This window comes from Manis pentadactyla, chromosome 19 (assembly GCF_030020395.1).
Source record: "Manis pentadactyla isolate mManPen7 chromosome 19, mManPen7.hap1, whole genome shotgun sequence".
NCBI lineage: Eukaryota > Metazoa > Chordata > Mammalia > Pholidota > Manidae > Manis > Manis pentadactyla.
In genome coordinates this window covers 11,743,850-11,759,463 of record NC_080037.1, presented here as the reverse complement: position 1 = coordinate 11,759,463, position 15,614 = coordinate 11,743,850, and the positions used below count along the sequence as shown (strand labels likewise).

At 51.4% G+C, this 15,614-nt stretch overlaps 3 protein-coding genes across 7 annotated transcripts; 1 reads left to right on the top strand and 2 right to left on the bottom strand.

The window, feature by feature from the left end:
* Positions 1–57: 57 nt before the first annotated feature.
* On the bottom strand, positions 58–4,221 carry SLC39A1 (solute carrier family 39 member 1). Of its 2 annotated transcripts, XM_036922255.2 has the most exons (4): positions 4,080–4,220; positions 3,149–3,367; positions 2,854–2,984; positions 58–1,693 (listed from the first exon to the last, which is right to left on the bottom strand). In XM_036922255.2, exons 2-4 carry the CDS (start codon positions 3,333–3,335, stop codon positions 1,037–1,039), a joined length of 975 nt encoding a protein of 324 aa, XP_036778150.2. In that variant the 5' UTR covers positions 3,336–3,367; positions 4,080–4,220; the 3' UTR covers positions 58–1,036. The 2 variants fall into 2 exon arrangements, with proteins under 2 accessions (XP_036778150.2, XP_057351052.1); XM_057495069.1 differs by lacking the exon at positions 2,854–2,984 and having other exon boundaries at positions 1,353–1,693; positions 4,080–4,221.
* Positions 4,222–6,734: 2,513 nt separating this feature from the next.
* Positions 6,735–11,630, top strand: CREB3L4 (cAMP responsive element binding protein 3 like 4). 4 transcript variants are annotated; one of them, XM_036922259.2, is made up of 10 exons: positions 6,735–6,827; positions 7,553–7,727; positions 7,969–8,215; positions 8,393–8,514; positions 10,057–10,149; positions 10,274–10,380; positions 10,496–10,564; positions 10,672–10,756; positions 10,928–11,024; positions 11,155–11,630. In XM_036922259.2, exons 2-10 carry the CDS (start codon positions 7,554–7,556, stop codon positions 11,346–11,348), a joined length of 1,188 nt encoding a protein of 395 aa, XP_036778154.2. In that variant the 5' UTR covers positions 6,735–6,827; position 7,553; the 3' UTR covers positions 11,349–11,630. The 4 variants fall into 4 exon arrangements, with proteins under 4 accessions (XP_036778154.2, XP_036778155.2, XP_036778152.2 ...); XM_036922260.2 differs by lacking the exon at positions 6,735–6,827 and adding an exon at positions 6,920–7,123; XM_036922257.2 differs by lacking the exon at positions 6,735–6,827 and adding an exon at positions 7,181–7,426.
* A 108-nt stretch (positions 11,631–11,738) lies between these two features.
* Positions 11,739–13,852, bottom strand: JTB (jumping translocation breakpoint). The gene is made up of 5 exons (XM_036922261.2): positions 13,453–13,852; positions 13,258–13,295; positions 12,975–13,057; positions 12,449–12,528; positions 11,739–12,061 (listed from the first exon to the last, which is right to left on the bottom strand). The coding sequence occupies exons 1-5, from the start codon at positions 13,533–13,535 to the stop codon at positions 11,905–11,907; spliced, it is 441 nt and encodes a 146-aa protein (XP_036778156.1). The 5' UTR covers positions 13,536–13,852; the 3' UTR covers positions 11,739–11,904.
* Between the last annotated feature and the right edge of the window lie 1,762 nt (positions 13,853–15,614).

Here is a 15,614-nt window from a genome sequence, read left to right as displayed (position 1 = left end):
CCCTCTCAAATTGGCCATGTGCCCACCCCTTTCCCAAGACAAACAAATCAGATACTGTACAGATGTATAAAAACATCTTTTATTTGGGTAACATGTCCCAAAACAAGTCAGTTAGTAAAATAGATTCTAGAGAATATGGTCCTAGGCACAGTCCTCCATCCCCAAAAATAACCCTGGGGTGAGCCTTCCCCTCCCCACCCCTGGCTCCTCTGGTATATAAAAAAGGTTTGGCAGCTCTGTGTTTATCATCTGGGCATAGGCACCGTGTCCATGTTCAGTATTCCTAGAGTGCAGTGGTGGTAGAGGGCTGCAAGCTCTGCCAACCCTCCCCCAACCCGGACCCCAAACATTTATGCCCCACCCCAGGATCTGGCACCAAAAATAAAGAGTAAGCAGGCCCCCTCCACGAGGTGCTGGGCAGGGCTCAGTGTCATCACTGTGCTTTAAGAAAAAGGAAGAGGATTTATTTGGCACTTTAAACATAGAGGAGTAAGCCAGACTGGAGAAGTCATAGAAGGTATTAAAAGTGGCAGGAAGAGGTCATTTGGCACTAGTCCCCTGGGAGAGGAAAAGAGAAATGACAATAGGAGCTAAAAAAGTAGGAGGGGTCTTTTTCATTGGGCTGAAATGGCTTGAACCAATAGGGCTGCAGGCTCTGGGCCTATGCCTTCTGTGTACCTTCATCCCACAGCAGCTGGGTGCCCACCTCCAGCATCCCCAGTGTCAGCTTGTCCCTATGTCTAGTGTCTGACCCCAATTCTAGCACCCAGTGTCTTCTCCAATACTAATGACCCTTGACCATGTCTCTAGTGACTTGACCATCCCTTGTCCCTTGGGCCTAGGAACCAGGCTCTTTTCTGCCCACTTCCCTCTCATTGGTCAGATAGTCCCAAAGGCTCCATCCCAACCTCCCAGAGAACTCTTTGGTCCTCATTACCTCCCTTCCCCACTGCTTCCTATGCCTCACACACTGTGGGAGGGAAGGAAGGCCAAAGAGCACCTGATACCCAACTTCCCCGAGCCCTCTTGGGGCCCCCTAGACTTGGATGAAGAGCAGGCCAGTGAGCAGGGCAAAGCCTGCTAGGAGAAGAATGACCTTGAGGATCCTCTGCTCAGAAGCGGCCAGCTCCTGGGGAAGGATTTCCAGGAAGGTGATATACAGAAAGGTGCCGGCTGCCATGCCCTCCAGCACAGACTGGGCCAGCTGGTGCAGTGGCCCAGCCGACTCTGCCAGAGCCGCACCCAGCCCAATGCCCAGAGGTGTCATGCATGAGAAGAGGATTCCACAGCCAGCCACCACCTGTACTCGCAAGTGGCTCTGCAGCAGCCGCAGAGACAAGCTGACTGCCAGGATACCCTTGTGGAGCAGCAAAGCCAGGCACAGCTCCATCGCCCGAGCCCGGTCTCGCTGAAGCCCCACTGCCAGCCCCTCAAACACTGAGTGCAGAGCCAGGGAGAAGACCAGTACACAGGCACGCAGGGCTGAGGGGGCTACTGGGATGCCACCTGCCTGTGGGACCCCTGGCCCATCATGCCAGTGCTGAGGCCCACCATTCGCTGTTCCCAGCAGAGCCCTTGTCTCCTCTCGAGGTGGTGGCCCTGACTGCTCCTTGTAAGCCAGCGTGATCTGTTCCATCACCAGGACAAGGAAGAAGCCCATGGCCAGGATGAACTCTTGTAGGGGGAACTGGAGCTGTGGGCAGAGGGAGCAGCAAGGAGTTTAGGAAACAGGCCAAGAATGAGAAGCCAGATTCAGAGTCTGATGGAGCCCTTTACGCGCACCTAGGATCTCACACAGAGAGAGGGCCACTCTAGGTGCTAAAAGACAGACTTACTTGGTGACAGAGAATGACACAATCACACACATTATGGTGTTATTCCCTATTACATATAGACCAAAGTTTCTCAACTTTGGCACTATTAACGCTTAGGGCTGATGAGTCTGCTATGGGGCTGTCCTGTGCGCAGGAAGATGTTTAGCTGCATCCCTAGCCTCTACTCATTCGATGCCAATAGCAAGCACAACACCTTCCCTCTCTGAGTTGTAACAACAAAAAATGTCTCCAGACATGACCAAGTTTCCAGTGGCAAGGCTGCAAACTCACCCCCAGCTGAGAGTCACTGATATAGATGTATACAAAGTGTCACATGTAGGCACACAAGCAAACGATCACAATCGGCCTACCTCCCTGAATGCTCACACGGGCTACATACCGTCACGGGGACATTCAGGTTTACAGTCACATGGAGACAGAGGTCAGTCACAGGCACACAGACGGTTACATCCAGTGTTACTTCCTCAGTCTTAGGGAAAGAGAGGAAGAGCCCTGGGTGCCTTCCTCATCACTGCCCACCTATTTCAGTTTTTCCTATGAGAATTTCCTATGCCGTGGACTCGATCTTCTCCACATCCTACTTCCCTGGGCTATGGCCTTTTTGGTCAGTAACACCAGGCCCCTGGGAATTGCCTCCTATCCTTTCCAGACCTGTAGGGACTTCTATCCCCAACCCTCCAGGGAAGTGATAAGAGGGTAGAGAAGATTCTTAGAGCACTATTAACTTCTTGGAGGCTGGAACTGAGAAACACGAAGAGTAGTTCACACCTGGTAATAAGGCTCCTTACACTGTCTCAAAGGGTGCAGAGGGATCACATAGAAACTAGGATGTTGGGGGCAGGGAACCCACAAAAAGCTATGCCTTGTGACTAAAAATCACAGACGCTTCCACTGTCACAGAGTGACCGGAAGAGATCCATACATCCACCTCTCCTAGTGGTATGCGACTGCACACACACACACACACACACACACACACACACACACACACGGTCCCATGCAGCTGGCCAGTGCTCACCGTCACGTGCAGGGCCGCCAAGGCCTCATCTATGGCAGCCAGGTAGTCAGGCAGCAGGTCCAGGAGACAGGTGGCCAGAAAGACACCCCCCACAAAGCAGCTTACTAGGCTCAGGGCTTTTTGGCGGGAGGCTGGGCAGGAGTGGAGCACGGAGGATAATGAACAAATGAACCCCCTCCAGCCCCACCACCCCATCCCAAGCAATGGTCACTTTTGCCTTCCCCTCGTTAGGACACTTTCCTCAGTCCCCGAGCCTTCCTTACATCCAGGGCAGCAGGGAAGAGGAGAGGCTTACCTGAGGCCTCCGGGCTAGCTCCAGGCCGGCGCAGCACACAGATGGGCACCAGACTACAGATGAGCGTGAGTGCCAGCAGCAGCACCAGGGCCCCCAACTTCACCTCCAGTCCCATGGGCACCGCAGGCTCTGAGGCTACCGCCTCAGGGCGCCACACCAGGAGCTCTGGCTCTCCCCAGGGCCCCATGGTGGCTGTGGTTGCTCCGATGACTCTTAGACCTAGGAGGACAGAGTGAGTGGAGGATGATCGCACAAGGAGAGACGGGGCCATGGAAAGGGGAAGGCTAGTCAGCAGAGTCCAGCTCCCTTACCCCGGCCACTTTCTGACCTTTCCACGGCGGCGTGACTCACCCACTCCTTACTGGCAACACTCCCCTTTCCCCTCAGACTATCTCTTCCAAGTGACTTTCGCAGAAACCCAGCAAGGCGGGAAACTGAGGCATAAGGACGGGGTACCTCAGGACCCTTTCACCTGGAGTTCCCAGGGAACTAAGGAGCTGGGGTCCCCCAAGGAAAGTAAAAGCCAGGCCTTTCCCCCCAGGAAGGAGTGGATGAAGCGAAGGGGGTTTGAGACTGTGGAGATGTCGCGGATGGCCTCGCGGACCGCCTCGACAGGGTGTTTGGGTGCTGGATCGCTCTCCCGCCCCGTTTCCCAGCGCCATCCTCCACGAAAGCAGAGAGCGACTGCTTCAGGCCACCGGATGGGACGCCGCGTAGAGGACCAAAGAAGAGAGGCCCTAGGGGTCTGGGGTCCCGGAACAGGCGGACACAACAACCGAGGGCTGTGTCTGGAAGTCCGGGCTCCGCGAGGCAGGGTCCGAGGCCGCCAGCGTCGGGAAGCAGAAGAATGGGAGAACCTGGTCCCTGGCTCCTAGGTCCCGGGGGGGCCGGGCGGCCGACCCGGATGCTGCCCCGGGGAGCCCGCACTCACCTCGCGAGGGTCTCTCTACTCGTCATCCGCTCAGTTCCGGCCTGGAGTCGGGAATTCCCGCCCCCTCCCCATTGCTCCTGCTCCCCACAGCCGTAGCGTACCCGTCCCGACAACCAATGAGCGAGCAAGGAGAGCGGGGCTAGACTCGGAGCGACGTGAGCTAGAAGCAATCAGAGAGCGGCACCGGAGCCGGCGGGGGCTTCAGGGCAGAATGGGGAGAGCCAGGATCGGGGTTAGGGAGAGGACCTAGCTAGGGGCTATGGGCCTGGGGCACTGCGGTGGAGGTCTAATGAGTCAGAGCTGGCTGGTCTACAAAGGCGTTGATTATTTGGAGATTTTAAAAAAGAAAGCTAAAAACCACATACCCACCCCGCATTCCCAAGTTTTCCGCCCTACAAGTCTGCGGAGAGCTGCTTGATCTTGGGCCTAAGTCTTATCTATCAATTGGAAGATTCCTAGGACCCCTTCTGTGCATCTTGGCGCCAAAGAGAAAGCATCCCCTTCTCAGGACTGGTTTCCCTCGCCGGCAACCACAAGAAAGAGAAAAGACAAGGCACAATCGGAAAAGGGCAATAGCAAAAGGAGGACAATTCTTGAAAATTCCCTTTTTGACTGCCGGTGGCCTGAGCTGTCTTCTGTGCAGCTTTCTTGCCTTCTCCGAGTGGACGGAGAAATGCTAAGACCCAGCGCGGGGGCTGCTGAATCCCCACTCAGTGAAGAGCTGCTCCAACTTACTATTTGTACCGAGCCTCAAGGCCTCTGCCCATCTCTCCAAACTTATCTCCGCTCCTCTACCTGCAGCCCTTCTGGCCTCGCTTCTGTTCTCTCTTCCTTGAGTGCACCAAGGTGTTTTCAATTCAGAATCTTCACTGTGTCTTTAACCTGGATCCTCTTGGTCCGCAACCCTGTGTTATCAAAGCCCTTTTCTAGCCTCACGGGTGGGGTGCTGGTGGTGGTGGTGGTGGTGTGTGTGTGTGTGTGTGTATAGGAGGAAAATGAAGGTGGCTCAACCTATTCTTTTTTGCAAAGGTGAAAAGGCCTCATTGCCTTAAGAAACAACAGAGTGATGCTCTGATAAGGCTCTGGAAATGGAGGCCAGCAACTTCATTTGGGGGAATGTGAGGACCTCTTGAGGGAGGAAGGGTCTGGAAAGAAGGAATCATATGGGACTCTAAAATCAGGATGTAAGTGAAATGAAGTATTGGTTTCCCACCATTTAATAACAATTATCATAGCTGTTCCATGCTCTTGAATTAAAAAATTAAAAATATTAGTAGAGGCAACTCTTGATTATTCAAGGGAACATTGTTGTTTGTGGGAAATTATGCTTTCAAGACCACTGATGATTAGTAACATTAACAAGAAATCATGGATTGGGAGTCAGGACATGTGGTTACTAGTCCCAGCTCGAACTTAATTTGATGTATGATCTTAGGCAAGTCATTTTCTCTCTCAGGAGTTTGATCAGTTAGACTAGCAGATAATGCAGATATTCCTTCTAGTTCTAACATTAATGGAAGCTGATTCTATTTTCCACTGAATCATATTGCACATGCCGCCTGCAGGAAGAAGCCCTTTGAAACCTTTCTTGTTCTAGGAAAGATCTAAGCTAGGATAGCTGTGCTTTCCTTAGAGCGCTGCAGCAATCTAGGAAGGCTGCTTGTCACTACTTGAGCAAGATGCAGGGAGATGAGCAGGAAAGAAAAGAGTTGGGAAATTTGAGAAAGCGCCAGTAAGTTAGCCTAGTACAGTGCAAAGAAAGGGGCTCAGGCAACCAGACCTTGATTCAGCTACTTAGAGTAATCTTGAGAGAGTTACTTAACTTTTCTCTGCCAGCTGTGAGTTACTATGACAATTGGGAGTAACATGGAAGTGCAGACTACATAACAGTTACTCAATAAATAATAGATCCTGTTTTTGTCTTTATCCTTAGCCCATTCAAATTTTCACAAGGAGAATACCAGTTTGAATTCTGGATCCACAACCCAACTTTCCTGCTTTATTCGCCCAGCCATCCTTTATTCTACCTGTATCAGTTTAACTCCATTAATATATTTGAAGCTAATTCCTAGGCTATCAGTCACTAGACCAAGGGAAAAAAATTCTGAGTTTTGGTATTGCTACATTCTAGTCATGGATCTCTGCCTCCTCATCAGCAAAATTAATAAAATAGTATGCCCTGTCTACCTCGGAGCTGTTGTGTATTAACATGAGAGAACAATGTTATGAAAACATTTTGTGAACTACCAGTGCAGGGCTCATACTGTTGATAGTTGTACACAAACAGTAAGATAAATTCCCACCCCAAACCCAAATTATTTTTCAACCGTTTCCAGTTCTACAGACTCTTGTCCCCTCCATTAGTTAGCACAACCCAGTGTGTGTATGTATAGGTGCCGTTCTTCATCAGCAACGTAATGCACAGATTACGGATTTGTGCAACCTACGATTGCGCGACTTTTCGCCCGCTGAGTCAAAGCTCAGTCACTTAACTTGGGTCAACAGCTTATTTACATCCCTCCTGGGCTTCGGAGTCACGTGGCAAGAGAAACCAAACCAGGCCGCTTCTACCCACATTCTCGGAACTTTTCTCCTAACTTCCCGACAATTTTTTTTCTGGCTCTTACCCGCCCTTCGGTCCCGCGGAACAACCCAGTCCACGCAGGACGAATAAATACTCCCCCCCCATTGGCCTCATTCCCTCCCTGACAGCTCCATTCTGACCAGTTACGGCGGAGCCTGCTTAGAGTGGGTAATTCCATTGGCTCAATGCCCTGCCCCTCAAAGCCCTAGCTTCCAATCAGACTCAAGTGTGGGAAGAGGGGCACCGAGGGGATGCCTCCCTAAGTCTCAGGCAACCCTGGCCATACCTTCCTTCTTTGTTTTCGACCCTCCCACGGTCTCCCTCCTATAAATTGATGGCCAAGAACAGGCATGTCTTGTGCTAAAGTCACAGCTATCTATATCCTTCCCTGAGGAGCCACTGAACCCTCAGAAAGAAACTGAGACCGAAGGGGCGAGGCTGCCTGTTTGCCTTAAGTCCGGTTTGTGGACGTTTAGTCTCTTAACCCCCTGCTCGCAGTTACAGCGTCACTACCGTGGCTCCCGGCTAGGTGCAACCCACCTCCCAGGTGTAAGGCTAGGGGCGGGGTTTGGCTGGGCAGGTCCAGGATGCGAGATCCTGGAGGAAAGAAAAGGTGTAGTGTTTGGGGCGTTCAGCAGGCTAGGCTGGCTTAGCAGGGCTGGGCTCTTCCTAACAGGTAATACACAGGGGGGCCCGTTCGTCTGAAACAGAGAGATAAGGCCGGAGGCGAGATCTTTGGGTGACAGGTGAGGGGGCTGAGCAGGTGAGGAACGGCGCAGGTCGGGGGTTGGGGGGACAATGGAAGAGGGAGCAAGAGAAACCAGAAGCTATATGTGGGGGTTCTCTGTCATTTTCCTTCTGCAACCCCCCTCCCACTCCTCACATGCAGGATGGATTTCAGAACCCCTGACCTGCTGGATGTGTGGCTGGAACCTCCAGAAGATGTCTTCTCAACAGGACCCTTCCTGGAGCTGGGACTCCACTGTCCACCTCCAGAGGTCCCAGTGACTAGGCTACAAGAACAGGGGCTGCAAGGCTGGAAGTCCAGTGGGGGTCATGACTGTGTGAGTGATGGATGGGAGGGGTGGTGGGTTGAAACACAACTCTGTGATAAGCCCAAGAAGCTTCAGCCTCCACTTGCAGAGAGGTCTGAAGACAGATCTCCTAAAATAGACAGGAGCTTTGACTATTCCCATGTCCAGAAACAGAAGGGACTGACACTGAAGCATGAAGGATCTAGGGTCAATGTCAGGTAGGACTTTCAGAATTCTTCCCTCTACACATATATACCCTCTTCTACTATAGGGCCTTCAAGAGAGTGAACCTGAAGATTTCCTGAAGCTTTTCATTGATCCCAATGAAGTATACTGCTCAGAAGCATCTCCTGGCAGTGACAGTGGAATCTCCGAGGACCCTGGCCGTCCAGACAGTCCTCCTGACCTCAAGGCACCCAGTTCCCCTGCCCTCTATGAGGTTGTCTATGAGGCAGGGGCCCTGGAGAGGATGCGAGGGGAAGCCGGGCCAGCTGTAGGGCTCATCTCTATCCAGTTAGGTCAGTGTTCTTTGTGGGAAGGAGGTAACAGCCCTTTGGGTCCAGCCCTAGCCCTGGGGATACCCTTATCCCAGGTCCCCATAGGTAGTGTCCCCAACCTATGCCACTCCCCAGGTCCTGCTACCATCAGGGTGGACCCTCCATCTCCTTCCTTCCAGTCACCTGTGTCTCCCTCAGATCAGTGGAGCCCACCATTCATGATGCCTGATGCCTGCATGGTTGGAGAGCTGCCCCTTGATGCTCATGCCCACATCCTGCCCAGAGCAGGCACTGTAAACCCAGTGCCTCCTGTGACCTCGGTGAGTTCTGGGCCAGATCCAGTACTGATACACACACGGACATCCACACAGATGGGGAAAGGGGGTGGGGGAGGGGGATACAGATGCTGAACTCTGCCCCAATTTTTGTGGCATCTGGCCTGAAGCCAGGGAGACAGGAGCAACTTTAAGAGCAGGCAAGGACAAGGGAGACAGGAGCTCTTGTGGGTAAGGTAGTGATGACTCAGTTAAGAAGGTGGGGTGAGGGAATCTGAGGATAGAGCTAGGAGAAAACCTGGACCTTGCATGCATTGTTTGCTCAGCCAGGGCCATTGTCTCAGCCTTGGGTCAGGTGGCAGAAATGGGACAGGCTGCCTGGAATCCACCTGGTACAGGGTGCAGGGTGTAGAAGCAGCTGCAACTACATTTCCACTGCAGAAATTGTCCAGCAGGCACCCACTGGCCAGGGCTACAGTGCAGGGAAAGAACACATCGGATACCTTCCCAAGGCTGGCTGGCCGGTTCCTGCAGGACTAGGAGGGGGCCTTGTTCAGGCCACTGTTCCTCTCTTTATCCTGGAAAGAACAGGGAACAGATTCTACTCTCCGGCAAATCTGTGGTTGAAGCTGGGGCCAGAAGCTAAGCCAAGAATCTTAGAATCTTGAGCTGAGGGATCTTAAGAAGTCTGATGCTTCTAACCTTGAGTGTGCATCAAAAACACTGGGAAGTCTGTGGCTGTTTTTTTAAACAAAACTTTCTAGGCCTCATTCTCAGAGATTGTGATTAGATAGATTGGAAGGAACACACCTTTAATAGTTCCATCAAATAAGGAGCAAGAAGGGAGCATAAGAAAAAGAAAGATAGAAGAAATGGTTTAGCTAAAAGCCAAAAACCATCAGGATGCAGAAGCAAAAAAATTCCTTTTAAGTCACAAAGTGAAATAAATTTTTCAAGAAGGAATATTAGGAAGGCAAGTTACTCAGTTGACAGGCTCACGTTAACCAAATGACCTTCCCCACATACTTTGTGAGAATTTGTTCAGTTTTTCGTTGCTCCTGAGGAGTTGAGAAGAAACAGAGCTTCAGTTTGAAAACTGGGGCTCAGACCCTAGGGGAAAATGGGCTACCACCCCAGGGAGCCCCTTGTGGTTGGTTGACAGGGATAACACTCTGCTAAGTGGAAGTTAGTGGCCAGAAGTAAATCATTTGCCTACTGTAAGATAAAGCAAACCCTACCTTAAGGAGTTCCTCCACGTTCTTTTCAAATACCCAAAGGTTTGGGGAGATGTGAACTGGAACAGGCCCTCCCAAGCTTGCTCAGAGTGCCAAGGTCCTGAGTGTGTGGGCAAAGGATACGGCAAAACCATCTCTATCTCCCCCTTCTCAGCCTCAGGGGGTCTCTTCAGCCTGGTTCAGAGCCTGTTTCAATTAAAGTCCCTGCCCCTCACCTATTTCATGGTTAGTTATTCCTCAGTGCAAATGGGAAACACTTCCCAGAAGGCTGCAGGCAGGGAGAGCTGCCTGGCTGATGGAATGGCACGACCCTCACCTCACTGTCATCTCATCTTCTCCTGTCCCCCACCAGTTGCCCTGTCAAACCTTGTTCCTGACAGATGAGGAGAAGCGCCTGCTGGGGCAGGAAGGGGTTTCCCTTCCCTCTCATCTGCCCCTCACCAAGGTAACGTATTTCCCCAACGGTAACACAAACTTGGAGGTCCCACCATGGCCTTTGGAAAGCCAGGATCACAGGAGAGAGTTGGGGGAGGTTAAGGGCACAAGACTGACACTCCCCGGATCCCCAGGCAGAGGAGAGGATCCTTAAGAAGGTCAGGAGGAAAATCCGTAACAAGCAGTCAGCTCAGGACAGTCGGCGGCGGAAGAAAGAGTACATTGATGGGCTAGAGAGCAGGTGAGCACTTCTGGCTTCCTGTGATCCCCATCTGGGGCCCCTTCCTTACCAAGGCAGGCAAGGTCAGGGACTCACATGACTGCAGAACCTTTTCCTACCTCTCCACACCCCCCAGGGTGGCTGCCTGTTCTGCACAGAACCAGGAACTACAGAAAAAAGTCCAGGAGCTGGAGAGGCACAACACGTGAGTAAAAGCATAGTGTGCGCACTGGGGCAGGATGGGGGCGCAGGAGCACGGATCTCACGCCCTGGGTCCCAGGAGAGCTCATTCTCCACTCCTTGGTTTTCCAGCTCCCTGGTGACCCAGCTCCGCCAGCTGCAGATGCTCATTGCTCAAACCTCCAACAAAGCTGCCCAGACCAGCACTTGTGTTCTGGTACCAGTAGCCTCCTTCCCATCTCCCCCACTTCCACCATCTCCTGCGATGCTTCCATCCTGACACGCCCACTCCCCAGTTACACTCTTTCCCTCCCTGATGAGCCGACCTCCTCTCTGTTCCCTTCTGGCATTATCCCCACAGCCCAAGTGTCCTCTTGCTTCCTCCCAGATTCTCCTTTTTTCCCTGGCTCTCATCATCCTGCCCAGTTTCAGCCCCTTTCAGGGTCTACCAGAAGCTGGGCCTGAGGACTACCAGCCTCATGGAGGTGAGAGGCAAGGGTAGGGAGGGGTTCTGTTCTTCAGGACAGTCAAGTGGTGGGAGGTCTGTCCTATTCTGCCTAGGATCCCCGACCCAAGGGAACACTCTACTACCACCCTTTGTCCTTTACCCCCCAGTGATTTCCAGAACTATCTTGACTCACAAGGACATGACAGAGAATCTGGAGACCCCCGTGGTAGAGTCCAGCTTCAGGAGGCCATCTGGGGCCAAGGGCGCAAATGGCTCAACACGGACACTGCTTGAGAAGATGGGAGGGAAGACAGGCCCCCGGAGGCATGCCAGAGCTGTGCTGCATGCAGATGAGATGTGAGCGGAACGCTCGCTGGCCCACTGCTCAGTCACAGTGAGGAACCCAGGGCTCCCTATGATTCTGCCTCCCCCTGGGATTCCCACGCAGGTTTCCTCAGCCTTAGGGGTCCCAATCACTTCAGGACACCCTCGCTGGCTGTACCCTGTAGCCCAGTCTGTCTTTGTGAGCGAATACCTCAAATACTTTTGTTACATATCTGTGATTTTATTTCTTCTTTGGGGTTAGAGTAGAGGAGAAATAGAAGTTTTGGCTGAGAAATAAAATTTTTTTGCTGAAACTATATCCCAGAAGTTTTAAGTAAATAAAAGGGGGAATAGGTACTTGGTAAACTGGAGCCTAAAGTTGCTACCCCTGTCCTTCTCTGTTCCCAACCAAATGATACTAGGGAAGGAAACTATTTTGCTCTTTTTATTCTGCTTGTTAGTGATGTAGACAGGAAGATGGGAGAAACGGGTACCACCACAGGTTTCAAAGACCCAGGGGCACAAGTCAGTCCATTCCACTTTCTCTGTCTTAAGTATGGTCTCCAAGACCCATATAAAAGGGTAGAAGGTAACTATATAGACTCTATTTGCTTCCGGACCTTTTCCAGAGCCTTTCTGTCCAGCTGTCGCTGACGAACGATGACAAGGCAAGCGAAGACCAAGGCCACACCCACAACAGCCCCTTCGAACTTCCAGAATAAGTGTTGTTCCATCAGAGTTGAGCGGCAGCTGAGGGCAGGAAGAAACAGTTATTTCTAGGGAAAGCCAGACAGTCTCTCCATCTAATATCCCTTGTACTTCAGCCTAACCAAGATACATGAGGGGAAAAGAAACCAGAAAATCTGCCTTCTAGCACATAAATCTCCCTCAGATACATCATTTATTTTCTGGTGAGATAAACAGCTGGTATTAACCAATTTTACTGATGAGAAAATATGGTCACTAATACAGTGCTGAGGAATAGAGGTGGAACTTGGGTTCAAATAATTTGGCTCCAAATCTCCTCCTGTTTCCAATATGCCATGCTACCTCGAGGAAGAGGTGGGACTATTTACCTAAAGTCACAGGAGCCAAAGAGGTTATCTATGTGGCTTCAAAAAAAGAAATAGCACTTGCCTTTTGAACTCATTCCTCTTAGATGAACTACACGTGATTTTCTCCACATACCCTGTGGAACCACACTCAGGGGTGGTTTTCTGCCAGGAGAGAAGGACCAAAACTCATGTTAAGAAGGGACAGCAGGAAATGCAGAAAGACTGCCATTTAGAAGAGGCAGATGCCCAACTGCTATGGCTCACAGCTGGTTGGTGACAGAACTGACGAAGAGTTCCAGTGTGGATGGTGAGGGTGGGGGCTGCATGATCAGAAATATGTATTAGGAAGAACACCTCAGGGGCAATAGTCTTAAGAGAGGCAGGGACAGGATCCAGAGCTCATGTTAGGGTTAAAAATGGACAGGATTAAAAGGAACAGAACAAGGTTCTTGACTAAATATTGCCATGAACTTGGAAAGAAAAGGGTATATTTTCAGGGGGAAGACAAGTGCGAATATGGACACCTACTGAGACTGCATGGGAACGCACACTTAATATGACTGAGGGGCTGATAAGAAATGAGAAAAAAGGGAGAGACTGATACTCACAGTTTGAAAGCTAGAACACGGAGCACACTCTTCTGCCACCACAAACTCTTCCACCAGCCAGCACGGCAAATTTGAGGTGCTCACTAAAAGGGGAGAGAAAGGACAGCCTGAGGCCTCATTTAGCAAATATTTCTTCCAGAGTTCTACCCACTGGACTTGCCAGCACAGCTGAATGCTCTCATTCAACGTGGTGCCGCCCCTTTCACCTGCGCCCTTGGTATACCTGAGAGGATGTCAAACAAAACCAAACTCTGGGGTGTCGGGTTCCCAGACCATAACCCACCTGACAGCTTCTCCTCCCGCACGGGAGCCTCCGCTTGGCTGCAGCGGGTGAGGGAGGGAAAGGGGCAGAAGTCAGAGGCCAGAAAAGAGGAAACCCCCCACCTCCGTGGAGCAGCAACACAGTCTCCTTCATCCGCCCGCGGGGACCAGTCCGTCCTCCCGTCCCCTTTTTGCCCTGCCCTCGGCCGCTCCTTACCAGAGCTTTAAGGTGACAGCGCAGAGCAACCAGCAGAGGCGGCGGCCCCGGGGGAGGCCATGCCTCCCCGCGCCCGTAGGCATGGAGTGCTCAGGGTCGCGCCTGCCGGGACAGAGGGACGGGCTTGCCTGGCCTCGGGCCTCGGTCGAAGCGCAGAGGCGGTGCTTACTCTGCAGACCTCCGGGAGGCTCCGGGTCAGGGCTTCGAAACGCTGAGGCTGCCAATCGGGGCACAGGCTCTACTGGGACGTCCCCATGGCCACGGCGAGAAAAGCCAGGAACTCCTGGAGTTGCCTTCTTCCGCCCTGCAGAGCCCCGGGCACAGGCCGAGGGGCGCAGGGCCTACCACCCCCTCAGCTGCGCTTCCGCTCCCGGCGCGGCCATCTTGCCCCGCGGAGGAACCTGGGGCGGCAGCGGATCCCACCCGCTAGGCCCGCGGGTCGCAGTGAGGCGCCGCGCCGGCGCCTGACGGGCTTTGTAGTCTTTCGGGGTTGGTGGCGCCTCTCCCGCGGCTCCCTGGGAATCGGATCTCACTGCGTTTGCGCGGCGAGATGCGGCCCATTGGCTCGGCGCAATGTTGCATTTTGGTTCCGGTAGTTTTTGGTGGGAACCGAGGAAATGGCGGTGGACAACCTTGTGTGGGTTCTCTGTTCGCTGCTCCGTGTGCCCCTTCTGGGCTAGGTGAGGAACCAGACGTAAAAAGGAACAATACATCTCCCTCCCAAGACTTTGCTCCCTCCTTAAAACCCTGGGATTCACCTTTAAGCATCAACCGTTCGGCCACCCTTCCCTGTCTCATCCTTCCCTCCTCGGGCGGTCAAGGGGACAAGCTGGTTGGTGGTCCCGCGTTAGAAGTGAAACTGCACTTTTCTTCCTATAGGAGCAGGAATCCTCGAGACCCACAGAGAACGTGAAGGCTTCCTCTGTCTCTGGGCTCCCGCTGCACTCTGCACAGATGAATGAGGTTACTTTCCCACACGTTAATTTAAATCATTCCCCAGAACTGGTCCTTGGAATAGTCTCAATTGTTTCCAACTCCCTCTTGCTCCTACATAATGGAGTAATCATTAATGTAATTAGTTGAGGAGGTACTTAAACCAGATAAATATGGGTGTTAATACTCTGGACCCGACCTCTCAAGATCAAAGGACTTGTCCCCATACTTCCTGTGCTAGAAGTCTTTCTAAGCCTAAAGCCCACTGCTACTTTCCTTCCCCATAGCCTTTACTGCTCGACCACTTTATTTTGGGATTGAGAATATGTCTGGTGGTGGAAAAAAACCACAAAACCCTGGTGAGGGCTGAGCTTTGATTTTCTTGTGACTAAATTTGTTCCTTGTTTGTGTGTCAGTACTTGGATGTTACAAAAAGTAGGTATGGGTTTTTTCTATAATAAAAGTTTGGCTGAAATTTTCTAGTATTCTGTTAATCTTTACCCCATCCTACTATATCTCTTTCCTTTTCTTTTTTTTTTCATTTTACCAGACCTATGCTGTCTCTTGACAAGCTGTGAGATCTCAAAAAAACTCACTTTCAATAGTCATACCAAACAACTGAATAGGTTCTCTACACCGAAACTGATTTTAAAATAATCTGCTCCGGAGTGTGATGATGATGTCAGTCAATCTTCTTCCTAGGATTCACAAAATGCAAGTCTGTCTTCACCTCTTAAGCAAATTAAACCAGCTGGGCAGTTAATTACAGAGCTTAAACATAAGCTACAGATAAGGCTATTACCCCAGCAAAGCTTGGATTTTTAATACATTCATCGAATTATTTTGCAAGTCCTTCTCCCAGCCCTGCCCAATATTTTTCTAAGTGTTGTCTTTTACCAACAGAAACAGCAGCACGAAAAAGGCTTTGCTGCTGACTGCATGGTGTGCAATTCACTTCCATACTGCAGGCTTGGGGATTTCTTAAATGCCTTGAACTCATATTCGTGAATAAAACTTCTAATAGTAGTTTTGTCTAAACCAAACCTGCAGTCTCGTTAATCCTGAGAAAAGATCAAGTCTGTGAGATGATTTTGCTGTTTAAAAAATACTATGTAAGGGTGAAAGAGGGCAGTGTATCAAGCATGAGTCTTTCGGTGGTGGTTCTTTTGTAAGCCAATCGTTTTGCCTCTTTGCTATTCAGTAGTTAGGAGCTGGTTTTGTGAAAATTT